Genomic DNA, 21,503 nt, shown 5'->3' on the forward strand with positions numbered 1-21,503 from the left:
AATCCAAATCCTCAAAGCAGAGGATACGCTATTGGGTTGCACATTCTGGGTCCTCAATCCATTGAGAGAAGCCAAATTCATTTACTTGTCCTTGCCATTGCTTTTCCATTGAGTCCAAAACCACACGAACTGGTTCGAATTGAACAATTCATTGGATCCAATTCCAATTCCGAGTTCAGTTCAAATCCCTCAATTTATGATGCAGTTGATGACCTGGTTTTGACACCCTAATTGAGAACCTATACGATTTGGTGTTCAAATTCAAATAAATCAACCCACCTGACTCTGCAGATTTGAGGGATGTCAATGGGAAGGGTTAGAGGCATAGAGTTATACAACATGCATATTCAAAAATCGAAATTGAATCGGGTAATTAAATCAGTTAATTCAAATAAGAATCGATAGGAACCATGGTTGCCACTAGTTTCTTTTGTTGATTGTTCTAAAGACTCCCCCGGGGCTTTCCTTCTTGCTTTTTGTATATGTTGTACCCCTATTACTATGTTAGTCCTTGCATCTAGCTACTACTTGAGTTATATGTTAGAGGTCTTGAAATATTCACTCCCTTGTAACAAGTGTATATATTCTATATATTTGAGTAGAACTTACATGTTCTATTTTGTTTAAAACCTTTATATGTGTAAACTTAATCTATAATTGTGCGTGAATTGTGTGAAACATTATTCATGTTTCATATCAACTATACATCACATTATGTGCTCTGCTAGTTACCCAAATATTAAAAAAAAAAAAAAAAAAAAAAAAAAAAAAAAAAAAAAAAAAAAAACAGAGTAAGACAAAATGAAGATCCCACTCCTATTGTTGCCCATGTGCGTCCCCTCATTGCCCCGCATTGCTGCAAGGTCTATTTGATTAATAAGAATTATTTTTTCTCTATTTTAGTATTGATGTGCCAAGTAAAGAGTCAGATACCTTAATATATTATTCCAACCATTTTTTCATTGATAATTTTTTTTTTTTTTGTTGGGGTTCATTGATTCATTCCCCGTTTGAATTCAAATTATTTACAATGAACGGTGAAGTGCAGTGAACATTCAATAGCTGAGAGGATCTAGCCGTGTACTCTCGCCATTGAATGCTCAATGCACCTGCATCCTTACAGACGATTTTGATACTTCTTATCTTTCTTAACCATATGCCTATGTAACTGTCAACTAAATGGGTCCCAATATTAACATTTTGCAACGGTGTAGAAATCGGACCCGTCCAAGGCGTTTAATTTCCCAATTTGGGTGGCAGTTGGCATTTAATACAAGTTATGCATAGTTTCCCTACTAGCGGAGTTATTTAAATCAGATTCAAGCTTCCAATCCCTCACGGCTTCTTCTTCTGTGAGAGGCGAAAGCTAATGAGAGTGAAGTGAAGTTTCTGAAAAACCATAAGAAAAGCCATGGCACCATTGTTGGCCCTGCAAGAAGACCTGGAGGAGCTGAGACAAACCTTTCGGAGTGGAGCAACACGAAATGTGGCGTGGAGGAAGGCACAACTCCGATCTCTCGTCAAGCTCCTTCGCGAACAGGAAGAACAAATCTTTGCCGTTCTCCATGAAGATCTAGGAAAGCATCGCATCGAAGCCTATCGAGATGAGGTGAGTAATTGATGAACTCAATTAAGTAATTAGTCTCTGGAGTTCAGTTACGCAGTTCCGTCTTCAGTTCAGAGCTTGATAGTATATAGTGTCCATGGCAAGGTTTAAGAACTTGGAATTGGCCTCTCCATCTACTTCAATCTCTATCTGATCAAATCTGTTGGAATCCTGAATTAATCTTAGAAATTAGTATCGGAAAGATGTTAATATTTTCAAGAATCTGTGATTTGTTGGAGTTTTATTGAAAAATTTGCAAATCTTTAGTGATTAAAATAAGGAGAAATGACAGATCAGGATCCTATTTGGTTCCCTGATGCTAGATCCAAATCTGACCCATGGGTCAGGTATATGGATCGGATATGAAAATTTAAAGCTTACACCATGCTTACCAAGGGTCTCGAGTTGGAACCAAGGGCCCGTTTGATAACGTTTCAAGAAATGTGTTTCTGTTTCCAGAAGCAGTAGAAATGGAGCAAAAAGCGTTTGATAAAACTGTTTCGTTTCACTTATTTTTAGAAATAGAAATAGAAATTTTTACTTATTTATGATTCAAGAAACGACCTAGGCGAAACAAAGCACCGTTTCTGGAAACGACTTGTGGCAATTTTTTCACTGGTTACCATCGACTTCTAAAAACATGACTTATCAAACACCTTCAATTCTGTTTCTGTTTCTAGAAACGAAAATTTATGTTTCTGCCGTTTCTTAAAACAGAAACGGCAGAAGTGTTATCAAACGGACTCTTGCAATTCGTTATTTACTTCCCCTTTCTACTTAGGTTTGCGATTTGCTTGTTTTATTTGAATCTGAGTCAATTATGAAATCGGATATGAAATTATGATCTAATATCCATATTAAATTTGATTGAAGTGGATTGAAATCATTGGATCCATCTGATCCAGCCCATTTTAGCAATATTGGAAACGGCATGAACTCTTTTTTATCGCCCTTTCCCTATTGCATGACTGCTATTGGAGGACCCTATGGAGGCTTTACATGATCCATATTATCTCTTGCAATTGTGGCTGCATAATTAGATAAGGAAAATCTTGTTGTACCATGACTTTGCCCAAAAAAAAAATTAAATCTTAACTTTTTTTTATGATTTTTTTTGAATTTGAGGAGAGAAACAAACACATAAGTTAATAATTACATAATAATTACAATATGAGATAATGATATAATGATTGGCATATGTAGGGGTGTCAATGAGTTGGATCGGTTTGGTTTCAATTAGGTTGAGTCGGTTTAAGTCTAAGAATGAGGGAGACCAAAACCAATCTCTTAAGGAATTTCGATTTTTTGTCTGTTTTGGTCCGGTTTGGTTTTGGTTTATTTCGATTTTTCAATATCAGTTTAATGCCGGCTTTGATCAATTTATTATTGGACTTGAGCCATAATGAAATCTTACATTCATAACTTATAGTGACAAGATTTGATGAATAAAAAAATTTTAACTTTATGATTAAATTATGGTTTATCATTGTAAGGGAAAGATAACTAATATTAAAACCAATGGATAACAAATTACTAAGAAGATAACTAATATTGAAATCACAAAATGAACCCTATTATCCAACCATTTATTTAACTATCAAACTAGTTTTGTATAATAAATAAGGAAATCAATTGAAGGATATTACAATTTACAATTCAATTTCTCTATTCATAACCTAATATTCAATGATTTGTAACGATTCCCCTTATAATAAAAAATATTCTCACTAATATTGTAAAAAATGGATAGTCAATTCACCAATTTATAATCTCATAATCATTTATTTTTTTATCGATTTATCTCTGTTTCATTATTGCTCGATTTGATTTGGACTGATTGAACCAATCCAATAAAGATAGATTTGATTTGGATTTTATCGATCAGTTTCGATCGATTTTACCGGTTCAAGCTAGGTTGTGACACCACTAGGCATATATGAGTATTCATGTATCCCGGGGCTTGAGATGTGTGCGGGTATAGGAAAAAGAGTGTTACACTGCGCCCATATTCAGATTCCCTTATACCATTATTATATAGTAAACAGTGGAGCTCACATTAATACTATATCTCCTATTCTGCCCATATGGGTCCTACATAATGTATACTCACCCCTTCATTGATGTAGCATGGAGATTCATTATTCCCCTGCCTTTAAAGGAAACCTCCCCCATGAATATTTGTTCTGATTATTTTTCCTTTTTTCTCCTCTTTTGTTTCTTCTTCTATTGTTGTTTCTTCAGGTAGGAGTCCTACTAAAATCTTTGAATCATGCTCTGAGCAATGTAGAGAAATGGATGGCGCCCAAAAAGGTTAGTTTACCCCTTCTTCTTCAAATTTTTTTTTTTTTTTTACTATCATTTTTTGTGTTGCAGTCAGTATCGCTCATCATAATGTTATAGTACCATGTATGGTTAGTACCACGTATGATTCTTTTCATTAGCCTTTTCTCAAATTTCTTGTGTTAATGGCATTTCATGTTCATGGGACAGGGCCAACTACCGTTGGTTTTCTTTCCGGCGACATCTGAAGTGGTTCCTGAACCTCTTGGGCTTGTTCTTATTTTCTCTTCTTGGAACTTCCCCCTCGGTGAGTTGTTTCTTTGGCTTTTCCCTGTTCTAGGTAGAGCTCAATAGTAGCAGAGGTTAATGCTCACAAGGTGTTTGTCGGTAGGAGTGACACTGGAACCATTGATAGGAGCCATATCAGCAGGGTGTACAGCAGTTATAAAGCCTTCTGAACATGCTCCTGCAACCTCTTCTTTTCTGGCCAAAGCCTTCCCAAGATATATGGACACTAAAGCCATTAAGGTCATTGAGGGAGGAGTAACCGAAGCAGAGCATCTCTTAGAACAGAAATGGGACAAGATATTCTTCACTGGTAATACACACATAGCTATATGGCCTTCCACTTGAATATATGGTTCTGCTACTAATTAACACCATTACCCATAAACATCCAGGGAGTACACAAGTCGGACGCATAATCATGTCCGCAGCTGCTAAACATCTTACGCCTGTTACCCTGGAGTTGGGTGGGAAATGCCCTGTTGTCTTCGATTCCGGATTGAGCTCCTCTGACAGAGAGGTTAGTCTTTTTATTTATTTTTTATTTTTTTCTGTAATGTTGTGTTGAATTCCATGATTACTCTGTTTCAATCTCCCTCTCTTTTTAATCATATGCTATCTGGTCTGGGAAGAGTCATTTAGATGATCAAATAGAAGTACAAAGCATACTGTTAATACAGAATGATCATGAATAAGGGAGGGCTATCTAATCTAACCAAGTTTTCTTGTGGAATAAACACTAAAAAGAGAATGCTAGAGACATATCTTACTTCTTGTTTTTATGCTTTCTTTTAGATGGCTGTTAAAAGAATAGTATCAGGGAAGTGGGGATGCTGCACTGGCCAAGCATGCTTAGCCGTCGATTATCTACTTGTGGAGGAGAAGTTGGCATCGACTCTGGTTTTTATACTAATAAGCCCACTTTTCTCTCATTTCCAGTCTGTGATTTGGTTTTAGTTATTAGTTATAGAAAGTTCAGAGTTTGACATATTCTTCTCAATCTCTTTATTTTGTTTTCCCTCTTAGATTGATTTATTGAAGAAGTCAATCAAGGGACTCTATGGTGAAAACCCAGCAGAGTCAAGGACTATTGCAAAGATTGTGAACAAGCATCATTTTAAGAGATTGCGTAGAATTCTCGAAGAACCAGGAGTTTCAGCTTCAGTTGTCCATGGTGGTTCAGTAGATGAAGAGAAACAGTAATTCCATAATCCTTTTCATTTTATCTTGTAGTTATAATTGTAGAAAAGGTTAATGACTGTTAGATGGTTGGGACACATGAACCATTCATGGTGGTTCAGTAGATAAAAGAGAAACTGTAATTTCTGATTATGATTTTCATGGTATTCAGAAGATGGTAAGTGACAATCTTTTGGTAGTTATAGATAACGGGTACAAAGATTAGATGTTAGCTTGCACATGAACAACCATGAATGTTACACTACAGTGATATATATTATGAATCCAATGTAATCTCTGATCTTTGTTCTAGGCTTATTGAGCCAACAATCTTGCTGGATCCACCACAAGCATCTGAGCTCATGACAGAAGAAATCTTCGGCCCATTACTTCCAATAATCACAGTATGAAATCTTTAACCTTGCAATCTTCTTGCATAATTTTTCATATTTGGCATTTGTTGAAGAAATAATTGAAGAAAGTTTCATAATTTTCCCTTCTCCAGTTGAAGAATATTCAGGAAAGCATTGAATTTATAAATTCAAAGCCAAAACCACTTGCAATCTATGTCTTCACCAAGGATGAAATGCTGAAGAGGCAGGTGTTATCAGAAACATCGTCTGGAAGTGTAACATTTAACGATGTCCTCATTCATGTATTGCACCATTTACAACCTTAGTTCTTAGATTTTCTTTTAATCTAAATCATGTCATTTAGTTGCAGTTACCAATTTTATTGAGGGCACTAATGCATAGATTTGTTCTACTTGCAGTACTTAGCTGAAGAATTACCATTTGGTGGTGTTGGTGAGAGTGGTATAGGAAGTTACCATGGGAAGTTCTCTTTTGACACATTCAGCCATCAAAAGGCTGTTCTTCGCAGACGCTTCTTCATGGAACCTCCGGCTCGATACCCTCCATGGAATGATTACAAGCTTAAATTTATCAGGTTGCTTTATCATTTCGATTACTTTGGGCTGCTGCTTCTGTTGACGGGGTTGAAGAGATGATTATCAAATCCTTCCAGCAGTTACTATAATACTTAAGAGGCCCCTACAGCTCCTGCAACTAATAAAAACCAATCATTCTTTGACTAAGACAGATGAACGGATTTTGGATGATTCCAGCAACTAATAACAGGGTTATTTGGGGTTGATTGTTTTTTCAAAGTTCAAACATTTACATCGTTCAATTTCAGTTGTATTTCAATGTATAATAAGCATATCAGCTATAATGCACTTATTTTTCTTTGGGCAGCTCTATTGCTTTACATTTTCTATACCTGTTGATATGTTGAGAGTTATAGAGCTTTAGTCCCCACTAAGTTTGTTCAGGTCCTCGGCGCCTTCATATGCTTGAGGAGCTATTTCCACTAATGCAATGTTTCTTAAATCATAATCAAAATGGTTGAGTTGTTACCAATCACGATGGATGTTCTGATCTGGCCAATTCTAAGGTTTTCTGTTTTCATCACACCACCTCACAATGTGGCAAATGTAAGTAGGCCCACTCGAGGTGGATTGTAACGTCTCAATTCCATTAATATTGGCACAATATTGTTATCTTTGATCCATTGGCCTCAAGGATTTAAAATGTTATGTGTCATATTAATGATACTAAAGGTTATTAACTAGCCCAACAACCTCCTCATTGGCGATATGAGATTAAAATTTATCACCGATCTCTCAAACCCCTGGTACCGTATTCTTCATAGGGATATCTCATTGATCTCTCAAACCCCTGATAGGATCGTTCAGATCGGATGGGTATCGCTCGCGCCTGATCCATAAGATGCAAGGGTAAAATGATCTAAAATTTTACCGATCCGCGGTTGACACCGATCCCGAGTTTTAAAATTTTGGTCATGAGTCGTGAATCGTGATGGAAATAGGGAAGGAAAAAGCCGCAGATTCTAGAGCTCTAGGTTATTTATCCGTCACACGCTGACCTTTCTTCACCGATCAAAAGCTCTGGTGCGTGACAAAATCATTGGGAGGTGAATCGAGGTATCCATTGAAGAGGAGGGTTAGTCGTCCGAGAGATGCTGAAGAGCTGGTGATGAGAAGCCCTAGCCTGAGCGTAAAAGGGATCGCTTTGCGAGGAATTGATAGCTTCAGCATCAATCGTAAGGCTTGCTTTCCTCCTAATCCTCCGCGTAGATATTTCGATCATAAAAATCGACATCGTCTTCCTGAACTTAATCTTTCTCGGCAGTTTACGACATCAGGTATGGCAGATGATGCGAAGAAGAAGCAACAGCAACAGGAACAGGATCCGTTGATTGGGAAGATAGATGAAGACAAAGCGAAAGAGGTATTAGAGGTACCAGCTCCACCTCCTCCGCCGCCGCCGGAGAAACCAGAGCCTGGAGACTGTTGCGGCAGTGGATGCGTTCGATGCGTTTGGGACATCTATTACGATGAGCTTGAAGATTACAACAACCGTTATGGAAAAGCTACTCAATCCAAATAAGAAAAAATCAATTTTTCAAAACCACATCGACTCTACCCCTTTGCGGATTCCATTTGAGTGGTTCTTATCTCTTCCTTTCCGATTTCCTCCTGTATTTCTGTGGGTAAAAACTGGGTTTTCTCCAATTTCTCTTGTATTCCTGTGGGAAAAAAAATTTGTTGTGTAAATTAAAAGTGAAGGATATCGATTCTTGAGAAGCCTCATTATTGTATTAACCCTTTCTTGTGTAAATTGTTGGGCGATTATTCGGTGAGTGCGATGAGCATTGGATAGTTATAGTTGAGAGCATTTAGCCATGCGTTTGGAGGTTCTCGCTCATTCAATGCTCAACGTACCACCACATTCATTGCAAAGAGTGATGGATTTAGGCCACATCTTTGATTTTTTGTTTTTTTGATCAAATCGTTTTCACCAAATTTTTATGAAAAGACTTTTACCAAATTTTTTTTTTTATGAAAAGACAAATTTAGAGTGACATCTTGACAATCATTCCAAGCTGAATTGGAATTCGATTTTGGCTGATTCAACTAAGCCCGATTCCGATCTGCCAATCCAGCTCGAATATGAATCGTCCAGGATTGGAGTCGGTTGAAGACTCGTAACCAATCCGAAATGGGTCAATATGATCGATCCGTGGCGGCGACTGACACCTGTGACAATACCATGTAAGACTGAAATGAAAATAATTAGAACAAGATTTTTTTTTTTTGATAGATGAAAAATAATGAATTACATAATAGAGGAAAGAGCATAGTTAAACAGTTTACGTCTGTTTAGAAATTTTTTTTTTAACATTGCCCTGTAGGCGAAGTTGGTAAAAACAAAAAAATCTACCATTTCATTATGTAATTAAGAGGAGGTTCTGGAAACAAACACTCACAAATCTATTGTCATAATTATTCTTTTCCCTAGATGGTGGATTTTGACGTAATGATGAGGTTGTTTCATTGCAATCTAATGGTCGTAGGCTTGAATTGACAAATAGTCTATTTGTAAATCGGGAGTAATGTTGTATACATGCATTGGTAGGAGCCTCGTGCATTAGATACGCCCCTTTTTATTCCTTTTTTTTTCCCACCCATCATAACCTGTGAACGGATCAAGTTCACGCACGAAAATGTTCTCGTACACTCTTGATCCGTGGATATAGAATCTATTTAATGAAGAGAGAGAAAATTGATTCTATATCTACGGACTAGGACCGTTCTCATACGTGAACTAGATCTGCTCTCTCATAAGTCATAACCCATGGTGAAGGAATACTTATTCTGTCATGGCGAAGAAAACTATATTTTGTAATTAATTCAAATAGCTTTAAAATTGATGACAAAACATTGTTAAGTGATGTTATTTTATATTTATTTAAATGCAAGGAACTTGATTGAAAAATAAAATAAAAATTGCTCAATAGATTTAAAAATAAATAAATAACTAAATAAATAAAAATTTACAGCCATTTTCTTTCATTTTCAAGGATGAGGGACATGTTTTCCTCCACTATGACTAAAGGAAAAGTATACTCATTCAGGGTCATAATTATCCTACCCCTATTGTTTCAAGTCGATAATGCCTTTGTTGGTACTTATCATATGGGTAGGGTAAAACAATCAAGTGTTATTATTCATAAAAATCATTAAAAAAAAAAATGATTGTTCATAATATTAAGGTGTTCTACGTAAAACTTGAACAATATTCTATCTTCATAAGTTCCTTTTCTTTTCGTCAAATAGGAAAAAAAAAAAAAAGGAGCTATTGTTCATACCTACTTTCGAAGCTTTCTAGATGCAACTTTTGTTTGGTCACATTCTAGGTGCAATGTACAATCGTATGATGTTGTAATTATTTACTTTGGAGTTTGAAGTGAAAATATTGACTTTTGAAGTTCTTTTTCACATTTACTTTAGCTCGCAACACTACATAACAAGCGGCTATTAAGGCCAAATCCTATCATACGTATTGTATGAGTGTGCGTGTGCTTTTTTATTTATTATGTACCCACCTGTGGGTTGCCTAGATGGTTAAGGCGAATTGGGGATTGTGTAAATTAGGCATACGGTATAAGGTTAGATTCTCCATCTGTACATCTATGATTTAAGTGGAGATCATGGCGGTGGTTTGCTGTGCTAGTTTTCCTGAGTATTAGTTGAGGTGCGCGTAAGCTGAACCAGACACCTTGGTTAGCAAAAAAAAAAAATGGGTGTTAAGGTCTTCGCTTGAACAATTGATTTCTCGATTGCTCAGAGTGCACTTGGATAAAACCATAGGAGTGTAGAACACACTCTCTTGACAAATAATGTAATGTCGAATTGGATATTGAACCAACTTAACTCAACTCAACTCAACCCAACTCAATTCAGCTTCATCACAACTTAATGGGTGATCTACATGATTTTTTTTTCTTTAATCAATTATATTATAACCATACTTATGATTGTTTATATGTAGTTTCTTCATTGTCTAACATTCAGCTTCATACATAATTGATGGTCATATAGTGATTCAATCAAATATTTCACACGTCAAGGTATATTAAATGCTTACAAAAAAGATCTCAAAATTGAATCTGGACAATAGGATGATATTTGCAGTTACATGGATCACTGTTATAATAATGTTATACGAAAGATCATGATAGGTTAATTATACAACTTAAGCACAATCATATGATGTCTGTGGAAAGATAACAAATATGCTGTTGAAATCACAAATGACAATAAAATACCAATTAAGTTTGGCACATAAAGACCTCATAGAAGTAATGTTAATGTAAAGGAAAAGAAAATTATAATTTAGGACTAAGTTTTCCTTAACCCATGAAGCAATGTAATTTATTTCCCAGTGATGATGTGATCATGTGATTACGTTCCCACCTCTATTGACAAAGTTGAGATTACACCTCCTTAATGCAATCCCACGGGATCAGTGAGAGTGTCTAGAAATTCCTCCTCACCATAGGTGCAAAGAAGCTTGGTCCTCTTCATCGTTGATATCATATCATTTACTTCGAGTATTGATTGATATGTATCTGTGTCATTGGAGTCTGATATTGATACAATGCCAATATGAATATTGGTTAATATGATCGAAAAGTGATTTATGTATTTTTAATTAAAAGAACATTTCGGTATTGAATCAAACCGATATGAACCAACATGTATCAATATCAATATATATGGATACTAATACAAAACTGACATAAATAACTAAAACCCATATTTGGCTCATCTATGGTGCCAAAGGGGTGACAGTGCACATTTGATGACATGAAGCATTCGGACATATATTTCAACACACAGATGCAAACCTCGAGGTGTTTAGGCCATCAGATGCCGCGCCATAGAAGAGAGCCCCCCATCCCTAAAACCCAGCCCAACTCTACTAGTTGTATGGTTATGAAAATGAGAATAAGAGATTGAATTGGTCAGTTCTGATTCCGTTATAAATCAATCGTAATCAATGTTTGGTGTTCGTATACCCCCTTCTCCCTTGGTGGTCGCTCTCTGGGCTGTCATCCTAGTTGACTCAGGTACGAGTTGTGAAAAAAAAAATACAAATCCACAATCGTTTCTGATCCAAAGTCGGCCTATTCGGCCGATACGATTCCGATTTCAGTAGCCTTTTCTACAAATCTACTAATAGAGAGAAAGAAAGGGATTAAACTTCAGCCGAGGCTCGTTTATTTTGCATTTTTTATGCCCTTTCCCTCGCTCCCTCTATATTCTCTCTGTCTCGCACACAGCGCAGCACAGCACGTTTACAGACACTGGTAGCCAGATCTGCGAGGGCACACCTCTCTGTCTCTTATTCTCTTTCTCTTCTCAGGACCCGATCTCGGCGCTTCTAACCTACACCCTCTGCTTATCCTACGCTCCCTCTTCTTGTCACTGACCTCTGATTTCCTTCCTCTAGTGCTGCTGATGATGGCGATTCGGGGACAGTGATGGATTCCGCTTGATCTGGACTTGTTCTTCTTAGATCTGAGGTGAAATTTTGTCACTCTCCATCCCATAATCTCCTATCGTGTAGATAAATCTTATCTCTTGAGATCTATTTCTGTTGCCTGCTCCTGAGCATCGGGATCATTTCGTTGCCCTAAATTGGTTGCTGGAAAACTGTATAGATCAATAATTTGATTTCGTATCAATCAATTGACGGATTGGAGGACGTGTTAATTGTTTTTTCTGTGACGCTGAAAGCTGTGATTCTATTTGCTTTGTGTTCTTGTGCGTCGTTAGGGTTTGTTTTTTTTTACACTTGAGTGGGGACGATGCTGACGAAATTCGAGACCAAGAGTAATCGGGTGAAGGGCCTGAGTTTTCATACTAAGAGGCCATGGATTCTTGCGAGTCTTCACAGTGGTGTGATCCAGCTTTGGGATTACAGGATGGGGACTCTTATCGACAAATTCGATGAGCATGATGGGCCCGTTCGTGGTGTCCATTTTCATAAATCTCAGCCGCTGTTCGTCTCCGGAGGTATGGAAATCTGCCAATGCTTGAACAGTTCTGTCTTATTTGCTAAGCAATGGTACACAGTTCTTCATGGATGAGTGGTGTTGGAGTCCTTTTTCTGTCGATTATATATTCTAATTCAATTTTGTGTCATAAGTTGATCCTGTTCATACTCGGATCGTATATAGCTTTTGTGCCTTCTGCCTCATAGGATTTGTTGGCATACTTATAGATCCTATAGATCCAGTCAATAAATGTGTTTTCTTGCCCTTCGTTGTAGTGCTTGGTTCCCCCCCACTGTCTCAGTTGACAACTTATTTGACAATCAGAACACTTGTCTGACACATGATGTCTGTCAAATTTCTGGTTGTGGTTACTTATACTGATTGATTTAAGTGCCTAACTGTCTCTTTGATATTATTCATGCACCATGTGTTATTAGAAGAGTTCTGCAGACATTTTTCCTTGCTTTATGGAGAACATTGGCTTTTGTAGGAGATGATTACAAGATCAAAGTGTGGAATTACAAGATGCACAGATGTCTGTTTACTCTTCTTGGGCATTTGGATTACATTCGTACTGTTCAATTTCACAATGAGTACCCATGGATTGTTAGTTCAAGTGATGATCAGACTATCAGAATATGGAACTGGCAATCTCGCACTTGTATATCTGTTTTAACTGGCCACAACCATTACGTTATGTGTGCCTCCTTCCATCCTAAGGAAGACCTCGTTGTCTCTGCCTCATTGGATCAGACAGTTCGTGTTTGGGATATTGGTGCTTTGAGGAAGAAGACAGTTTCCCCTGCAGATGACATCCTACGACTGAGTCAGATGAACACAGATTTGTTTGGTGGTGTTGATGCTGTTGTCAAGTATGTCTTGGAAGGGCATGATCGGGGAGTCAATTGGGCTTCGTTCCATCCTACCCTGCCTTTGATTGTGTCTGGAGCAGATGATCGCCAATTGAAACTCTGGCGCATGAATGGTAATGATTTAAAAATCTGTTGTTTTATTTTCTTTTATAGTTTCCAGTTTTATCTTTTGTTTCTGTCTTTTGTTCTTTTGTCTGGAATGATGCCATTAAGGCTGACTTACTCTTTGTCTTCAGATACGAAAGCTTGGGAAGTAGACACATTGAGGGGACACATGAATAATGTGTCATGTGTGTTGTTTCATGCTAGGCAGGACATTATTGTTTCCAATTCAGAGGACAAAAGTATTCGGGTGTGGGATGTGACAAAGCGGACCGGTGTTCAGACATTCCGAAGGGAGCATGATCGGTTCTGGATCATGGCGGCTCATCCAGAAATGAACCTTCTGGCAGCTGGTCATGATAGCGGTATGATAGTTTTCAAGTTGGAGAGAGAAAGACCTGCTTTTTCCTTGAGTGGCGATTCTCTGTTCTATGTTAAAGACCGTTTCCTTCGGTATTATGAGTTTTCAACTCAGAAAGACACTCAAGTGATCCCAATTCGACGCCCTGGTTCCACCAGCCTTAACCAAGGACCAAGGACAATGTCGTATAGCCCTACAGAAAATGTTGTCCTGATCTGCTCAGATGTTGATGGGGGTTCCTATGAACTTTATGTTGTACCCAAGGACAGCGTTGGCAGGGGTGATACCGTGCAAGAGGCGAGGAGAGGAGTTGGAGGGTCAGCTGTTTTTGTCGCTCGGAACAGGTTTGCTGTTCTTGACAAAAGCAACAACCAAGTGTTAGTGAAGAACCTTAAAAATGAGGTTGTGAAGAAGAGTGCGCTACCTATTGCTGCTGATGCAATATTTTATGCTGGAACAGGCAATTTGCTGTGCAGGGCAGATGATAAAGTGGTCATCTTTGATCTCCAACAGAGAATTGTTCTTGGTGATCTGCAGACCCCTTTTGTTAAATATGTTGTTTGGTCAAATGACATGGAGAGTGTTGCATTGTTGAGCAAACATGCAATCATCATTGCAAGTAAGAAACTTGTGCACCGTTGCACCCTTCATGAGACAATCCGTGTGAAAAGTGGAGCTTGGGATGACAATGGTGTCTTCCTATATACAACACTGAACCATATCAAGTACTGCCTTCCTAACGGCGACAGTGGAATTATCAGGACCCTTGATGTTCCTATATACATTACAAAGGTTTCTGGTAATACCGTTTATTGCTTGGATCGCGATGGAAAGAATCGTGCAATAACCATAGATGCAACTGAGTACATATTCAAGCTCTCACTCTTAAGGAAAAGATATGATCAGGTTATGAGCATGATTAGGAGCTCACAGCTGTGTGGGCAGGCCATGATTGCATACCTGCAACGGAAAGGTTTCCCAGAAGTTGCCCTCCATTTTGTGAAAGATGAGAGGACACGGTTTAATCTGGCACTGGAGAGTGGAAATATCCAGATTGCTGTTGCTTCCGCCAAAGAAATTGATGAGAAAGATCATTGGTATAGGTTGGGGGTTGAGGCACTTCGTCAGGGTAATGCCAGCATAGTTGAATATGCTTACCAGAGGACAAAGAATTTTGAGAGGCTATCTTTTCTGTATCTTATAACAGGAAATTTGGATAAGCTGTCTAAAATGCTGAGGATTGCCGAAATCAAGAACGATGTGATGGGTCAATTCCACAATGCCCTTTATCTGGGTGATATCAGGGAGCGTGTCAAGATCTTGGAGAGTGCTGGCCATTTGCCTCTTGCTTATGTTACAGCTGCTGTTCATGGTCTCCAGGATGTTACTGAGCGGCTTGCTGCTGAGCTGGGGGATAATGTTCCCACTTTTCGAGAGGGGAAAGTTCCATCCCTTCTGATGCCCCCTTCGCCTGTTCTTTGTGGTGGAGATTGGCCATTGTTGAGAGTTATGAAAGGCATTTTTGAGGGGGGATTGGACAATGTGGGCAGGAGTGCCCAAGAAGAAGATGATGAGACCGCTGATGCTGATTGGGGTGAGGATTTGGATATTGTTGATGTGGACGGCATGCAGAATGGAGACATTGGCATAGTGACCGAGGATGGGGAAGTACATGAAGAAAATGATGAGGAAGGAGGATGGGACCTTGAGGATCTAGAACTACCACCTGAAGTAAATACCCCACAAACTGCCACTAGTGCTCGTTCTATGGTGTTTGTTGCGCCAACTCCTGGCATGTCAGTCAGTCAGATCTGGACCCAGAGATCATCTCTTGCTGGGGAACAAGCAGCTGCTGGAAACTTTGATACTGCCATGCGCTTGCTAAGCCGGCAACTGGGCATGAAGAACTTTGCTCCTTTGAAGTCTCTGTTTATTGATCTACACACAGGTAGCCATAGCTACCTACGTGCTTTCTCTTCAGCTCCTGTGAATCCATTGGCGCTTGAGAGAGGATGGAGCGAGTCAGCTAGTCCCAATGTGAGGAGCCCTCCAGCCCTTGTGTACGATTTCTCTCAGTTGGAAGAGAAGCTTAAGGCGGGTTACAAGGCCACAACAGGTGGGAAGTTCACTGAGGCTTTGCGGCTTTTCCTAAGTGTACTTCATACAATTCCTTTGATTGTGGTCGAGTCAAGGAGGGAAGTTGATGAAGTTAAGGAGTTAATTATCATAGCAAAGGAGTATGTGCTGGGATTGAAAATGGAGCTCAAGAGGAGGGAAATAAAAGACAATCCTGTAAGACAGCTGGAGCTTGCAGCTTACTTCACCCACTGCAACCTGCAGATGCCACACTTGAGACTGGCATTGTTGAATGCCATGACAGTTTGCTACAAGGCAGGAAACCTTAGCACAGCAGCTAACTTTGCAAGGCGGCTGTTAGAGACTAACCCCACTGTTGAGAGCCATGCAAAGACAGCGAGACAAGTCCTCCAGGCTGCAGAAAGGAACATGAAGGATGTGAGCCAGCTCAACTATGACTTCAGAAACCCATTTGTGGTTTGTGGGGCGACTCATGTACCAATCTACCGCGGTCAGAAGGATGTCTCATGCCCATATTGTAGTTCTCGGTTTGTGCCTGCTCAGGAAGGACAGCTCTGTACCGTATGTGATCTTGCAGTGGTTGGAGCAGATGCATCTGGTTTGCTTTGTTCCCCTTCCCAGATAAGATGATTGAACCTTCTAGTGGATGAGTCTTTTCAAATTTCTCCAGTTGCTTTATAGCACCGTTTAGGTTGGTTGGTTATGTTTCTGTGATTCAAGGTAGGAGCATTGAAACAGAAGTGTCTTGGCATTGTTTGGTCTTTCTTCTTGCCCTTTTCGTTTTTGTTCTTTTAGTTTTTAATCAAATTTGATGATTATAATCTTACTGTAATAAACTTAAGAATTTTGAGTTTTGACTTGATAGTTCTTTATGGACGAGAATGGCAAATGGCCTTGTTAAATTCAGTGATAATGGCAGGCAGGATGACTGAGTTTTTGGTGGTGGAGACTCAGGTGGGAAATTTAATTTTAATGATCGGTTGTTTAATTGTAGTCTCGATTGGTTGTTGATGATGGTACTCTTTACCTTACCTTACACTGCCTAGACTATTTCTATGACTCTTTTGTTTGTAGAACTGAGTTAGGTGCGACTATTGGGAATACCTTTGCGATAGCCATTGGCCAAACTGAAAATATACTCTTCAGCTACTGCTTGCTCAAGAACACTCTCCCTAATTAAAATTCGGTGAATTATTAGTCACAAAGGTCTACTATTTTTCAAATGTGAATAGCATTGGGGCATGTCTTGTATCACTTTGAAGACTGATTTTTTTGTATATGCTAAGGTGGATCCACTACAATGGTGGTTTGCAGGGGGATTGGGTGCCACTGGAGGCTGGGGGGGGGGGGGGGGGGGGGGGGGGAGTTGGTGTACGCCAGGGAATGATACACTAGTACTCTCTATCTTGCTTTCTAAGGAAATGACCTTGCTGTCCTATGTTTGAAACTGTTCTGTCGCCTTTCTATGTTGCTTGCTTAGTGAACTCTCGTGGCTTCACGCTTCTCAATATCTGAAAGTATTACATGATTACGTGGGAGAAAGAACTTTACCAGTTTGCTGTTGCTTATGTTAGCACGTGTAGTGGGGACAATGAGAGGTTGAGTTCGAGCATCTTCAACGATCTTTTCACACAAGCCTGTGTGACCAACTCGATTATATGAGTTAATTACGTGTTAAATTTTTTTCACTAAAATGCAATAATGGGAGAAAAAACCTTATCCACTCATGTGGTTCTACGCCAACAAAGGTGGGTGCAAAAAATTGGCCAATCCCATACACTGAAAATACTCACATACCCTAGCAGCGGACATTGGTCTGGCCACGCAAGCGGACAGGTTGGCATATCCTCGTGCACACCCTCATGACTCATACTTGCCTTAACTTTTCATTATTATTATAATGATTTTGTTTTTGCTAAGTACATTTTCATGACTTTAAACTTTACAGACATCATCGGAGTAGGTTGCGTGGTCGAAAAGTTCGAGCAGTCGGTTGAAATCGCGGAATCGGAGCGAAGGAAATTGCTGAATTGGGGATTTCGGATTTTCATTTCCTTTTTCCCTAATTTTCTTGGTTGTTTGTTTTCAAATTTTCAAAGGACATCATCGCAAGATGAAGAGCAGCAGCAGCTCACTAGGTGGAGTCCGCTCGTCTCTTCTGCTAATCTTTCTAGGGATTTTGTTCGTATCTGCACCAGATTCCGCTGTGGCCTTCAACTCAGCCTCTGCTTTTGTTCAGAATATCGTCTATTCCAACAGGATCGCCGTCTTCTCCAAATCCTACTGCCCGTAAGTCTCTCTCTCTCTCTACATTCGATGGACTCGTCCATATGTTCATTTATTAGATGCCTCCAGTTGCAGTCCGACCTAGTGTTTTCATGGAATCATGGGGCATGGACGAAACAATATTTTTCCAACAATAACAATTTTCAATTGAACTCACGAGTATCTTGTGATGATCCACTCTATTCTATGTAAAAAAGGATCAAACTTGCTACTGAAAGGGACGCGCTTGTGTGTTTACCTGAAATTTGGGTGGGAAGTTCTAATGTTAGAATAGGTATTACCTAGAGAAAGAAAAAAGGGTTTCATTTGCTTTGGCTGATCTTTATTCTTTTAACTTCCAGTTGTTTCTTATTGATTCTCTAAAAGCCCCCTGATCATTTTGCTCTATATATTGGAGTGTTTCTTATTCCCTTCCCAACAGTTTATTTTTCATCTTCGAGCTCAAGGCAGTGGTAACCCCATAGGATTTTTTTTTTGGGTAGGGAATGAGATGTTTGAGAAAACAAGAGTAGGCAGATCAATTATTTCTATTGCAATTGTTTCTCTTTCACTTTTCCGGCTGTTTCCTAATTGCTACACATTGCATACTTGAATGTATCAGTCTTTCATTTTCTAAAGTAAGAGCCTCTCCAAACTCATGCTCTTCCAACAAGAGTATCAGTTCTGTTAGGTATTTTTCTTCATGTTCTTCGGTAAATGTGAAATAATAACGCATGGCTTGTATAGTTTAGAAGTTCGAAATGGGAACTACAATTTTGTGTTCTGGTTGTTATGACTTATGACATGGGTTAAGTACTTGAAGAAAGGGAGAGGGGGAAAAAAAAGAAACTAGCAAGAGGTCTTTGCCTCCATATAATATTACAGTTTTCAGTACATTTTGGATTGTATGGCTAGAACTGAAGAAATTGGGCTTCCTTGGAAACCCAGAAGAGATTTTCCAGGCATCGGACGTGCAGTTTTCCTCCAATGCAAATTCGTTTGACCTTTCAGTTGCTTTTACACTTCTCTCATAAGAGAAATGGAGATTACACAAGCTCTGCCTGCTTCGATGTTGAATGATGTAAAGTTAAAATAAGAAAGGGGGGGGGTGTTTGATCCTCTTTGCAACAAATATTGAAATAATTTTGTAGTCAAAACAATAGTAACTAAAATTCTTTAGAGTTCTGGTAGAAAAATATGTCAAAGGAGATATTATACTATAGTTTTTCAACTAATATCTGAAATGTTACTATTTTCTGCTCCATTACTGGTATTCTCTTCTGAAAATTACTTTACTTTTCAAAATTTTATATTAAACCTGATGGAGCCTTAGGGAAGAATTGTAGAACTGTATTCAAACATGCCTTTAAGATCAATAATCTAAAGAAGAGGCTAATGAAAACCTTAGTCATGCGTGGTGCTTGTTGCTGCCTTGTCAGTATAGAAGGGCATTTTTAGCTTCTCATGTGCTGGTTGGGGTATTAAAATGTATCGCTGACCCGCGCTGGTGATCAAATTATATATTTACCCTTCAATTCAGAGAAATACAGCAGAATTAATAACCTTCTGTTTTCAACTCTCCTGAAGGTATTCATTACGTGCCAAGCGCATATTCAGTGAACTAAATGAGCAGCCTTTTATTGTGGAGCTTGATCATCGAGGTAATGCACACCACTGCTGCTATCTTTTATCTTTTTCCATAAAGATATCTATGAAATATGTCCACATGCTTCTAATGATTCTTATATCATTGGTGTACTGGGACACAGATGATGGGTCTCAGATTCAGGATGTTCTTCTAGATCTAGTGGGCCATCGTACTGTACCCCAAGTTTTTGTGAATGGCAAACATATTGGTGGCTCTGATGGTTGGTACCCAACTAAACATGAACATGTTTTTCAATGTTTCATTGTTCTATTTTTCTTTTACCCTGAAATGATACTTGTAATTCATTCTGTATCTTATCATTCTTGATCATTTTTCTGACCATTGTTTTCTCTGTAATTTATTAGATCTCAAGATTGCAGTTTCGAGTGGTCAATTGCAGAAACTCCTCGATAAAAATCAGTGAAATACTATGGCATGAAAACTGAAGCATTTCACTGGAGCTGGTAATGGTTGTTACAGAAGGATCTCTGGATCGTGAAGGTAGACCAGAATGACCGCACTAATACCATTGTTAATGATTTCGCCACTTCAAATTAATGACAGGTTTTGCTCAATGATCCATTGATGTATTTTCTCTTTAATATCTTAGTTCTCATGTGATAAAGCATTTTGGCATATATTTTTTTTTGTGTGTGGATGGAAATACAACAAACAACAACTCAATCTTATCCCAACCAACATGGATCCTTGCCCTCCAATCATCTCTATTCGAGGTAATATTTGATACAATGCCTCAAGCATGCTTGTATTTTCTCATCACTTTTCTTAGGGTCATTTTAGGTATGCCCCTTGCTCTTTTAGTTTCCTTAATCTAAATCAAATCACTCCTCTGTACTAGAGTACTCAAGGCCTTCGTTGAACATGGCCTTGCCCTCTTAAACGACTGTCTTGTAGCTTATCTTCTATCGGAGCTACTCCCAAATCAGTTCTAATATGATCATTCTTTACTCTTTAGTTTTGCCACCCATCCATCTCAACATCCTCATCTCTACTACACTAAGTTTATCTACATGATGCTTCTTAAATGCCCAACATTCTACATCATACGTCATTGCTGGTCATATGGCTATCCTATAAAATTTTTCATTAAGTTTTGAAAAAATACGTTGATCTCACAATACTCCAGACGCACTTCTCCACTTGATCCATCCTATGTTAGTTCTTTGTGAAACATCATCCTCTATATTATTTTCTTTATTTATGATTGAACATAGATACCTAAACAATCACTTTTCGGAATCTACCGCTCATCAATTTTCACCACCTCTCCACTCCATCACTTTGTGGATGGAAATAGCATATATATTAGAATAAGGAAAGAAAAAACTTACAGTCACATACAGACTCCCTTGCTAGCCTCTCAAAGTTAACTTTGCAAGCTATATGATCCGCCAGTTTAATATAATCTCGAATAATATGAGTGACTCTACAAGTGTTTTAAGTTGCTTGAAGTACAAAACATATAGTGTTACCTTGGAAACAGTTTCAAATTCAGCCTTCTAACACATTAGAATTTAAATGATTTTAAAAGTCAAATGCCTAACTCCAGCGATCTTGCATTCTTAATTCCAAAATTCGCGGGAGCAATTTTTAGGAGTCACACCAACATGCAGCTCCAGCAGCCATATCTGCCACCAGCAATCCTATAATAGAAGGTGGACCAGAATTAAAGGATTGCACTCCTTTTTCTGTTGGAAATAATTAAAAGGTACATATGCCAATTAATCAATCAAAAGCTTTTTTATTTTTTATTTTTATGGTTAACTTTCCTTTATTTTTTAAATCCGATACCTGCAACAACGACAACTCAGCATTATACCAACTAAATTGGGTTAACTACATGGATCTGATTAAAGACAT

General features: G+C 38.5%; 4 protein-coding genes across 7 annotated transcripts; all 4 read left to right on the forward strand.

Annotated features, from left to right (window-relative positions):
• The first annotated feature begins 1,331 nt into the window (after positions 1 to 1,331).
• On the forward strand, positions 1,332 to 6,774 carry LOC122078894 (aldehyde dehydrogenase family 3 member F1-like). Its single transcript, XM_042645087.1, has 10 exons — positions 1,332 to 1,609; positions 3,848 to 3,916; positions 4,097 to 4,193; positions 4,278 to 4,484; positions 4,567 to 4,691; positions 4,967 to 5,071; positions 5,198 to 5,370; positions 5,664 to 5,754; positions 5,856 to 6,005; positions 6,123 to 6,774. The coding sequence occupies exons 1-10, from the start codon at positions 1,412 to 1,414 to the stop codon at positions 6,357 to 6,359; spliced, it is 1,452 nt and encodes a 483-aa protein (XP_042501021.1). The 5' UTR covers positions 1,332 to 1,411; the 3' UTR covers positions 6,360 to 6,774.
• A 366-nt stretch (positions 6,775 to 7,140) lies between these two features.
• On the forward strand, positions 7,141 to 8,036 carry LOC122079084. Its single transcript, XM_042645329.1, has one exon. It carries the CDS (start codon positions 7,408 to 7,410, stop codon positions 7,819 to 7,821), a length of 414 nt encoding a protein of 137 aa, XP_042501263.1. The 5' UTR covers positions 7,141 to 7,407; the 3' UTR covers positions 7,822 to 8,036.
• A 3,437-nt stretch (positions 8,037 to 11,473) lies between these two features.
• On the forward strand, positions 11,474 to 16,615 carry LOC122079076 (coatomer subunit alpha-1). Of its 2 annotated transcripts, XM_042645320.1 has the most exons (4): positions 11,474 to 11,803; positions 12,057 to 12,296; positions 12,768 to 13,262; positions 13,386 to 16,615. In XM_042645320.1, the coding sequence occupies exons 2-4, from the start codon at positions 12,089 to 12,091 to the stop codon at positions 16,337 to 16,339; spliced, it is 3,657 nt and encodes a 1,218-aa protein (XP_042501254.1). In that variant the 5' UTR covers positions 11,474 to 11,803; positions 12,057 to 12,088; the 3' UTR covers positions 16,340 to 16,615. The 2 variants fall into 2 exon arrangements, with proteins under 2 accessions (XP_042501254.1, XP_042501253.1); XM_042645319.1 differs by having other exon boundaries at positions 11,474 to 12,296.
• A 797-nt stretch (positions 16,616 to 17,412) lies between these two features.
• On the forward strand, positions 17,413 to 20,260 carry LOC122079498 (glutaredoxin-C3-like). 3 transcript variants are annotated; one of them, XM_042646022.1, is made up of 4 exons: positions 17,413 to 17,545; positions 17,658 to 17,998; positions 19,562 to 19,842; positions 19,988 to 20,260. In XM_042646022.1, exons 2-4 carry the CDS (start codon positions 17,823 to 17,825, stop codon positions 20,044 to 20,046), a joined length of 516 nt encoding a protein of 171 aa, XP_042501956.1. In that variant the 5' UTR covers positions 17,413 to 17,545; positions 17,658 to 17,822; the 3' UTR covers positions 20,047 to 20,260. The 3 variants fall into 3 exon arrangements, with proteins under 3 accessions (XP_042501956.1, XP_042501955.1, XP_042501957.1); XM_042646023.1 differs by lacking the exon at positions 17,413 to 17,545 and having other exon boundaries at positions 17,631 to 17,998; positions 19,562 to 19,635; positions 19,744 to 19,842; XM_042646021.1 differs by lacking the exon at positions 17,413 to 17,545 and having other exon boundaries at positions 17,623 to 17,998.
• Positions 20,261 to 21,503: the final 1,243 nt, after the last annotated feature.

Source organism: Macadamia integrifolia, chromosome 5, assembly GCF_013358625.1.
Source record: "Macadamia integrifolia cultivar HAES 741 chromosome 5, SCU_Mint_v3, whole genome shotgun sequence".
Classification (NCBI taxonomy): domain Eukaryota; kingdom Viridiplantae; phylum Streptophyta; class Magnoliopsida; order Proteales; family Proteaceae; genus Macadamia; species Macadamia integrifolia.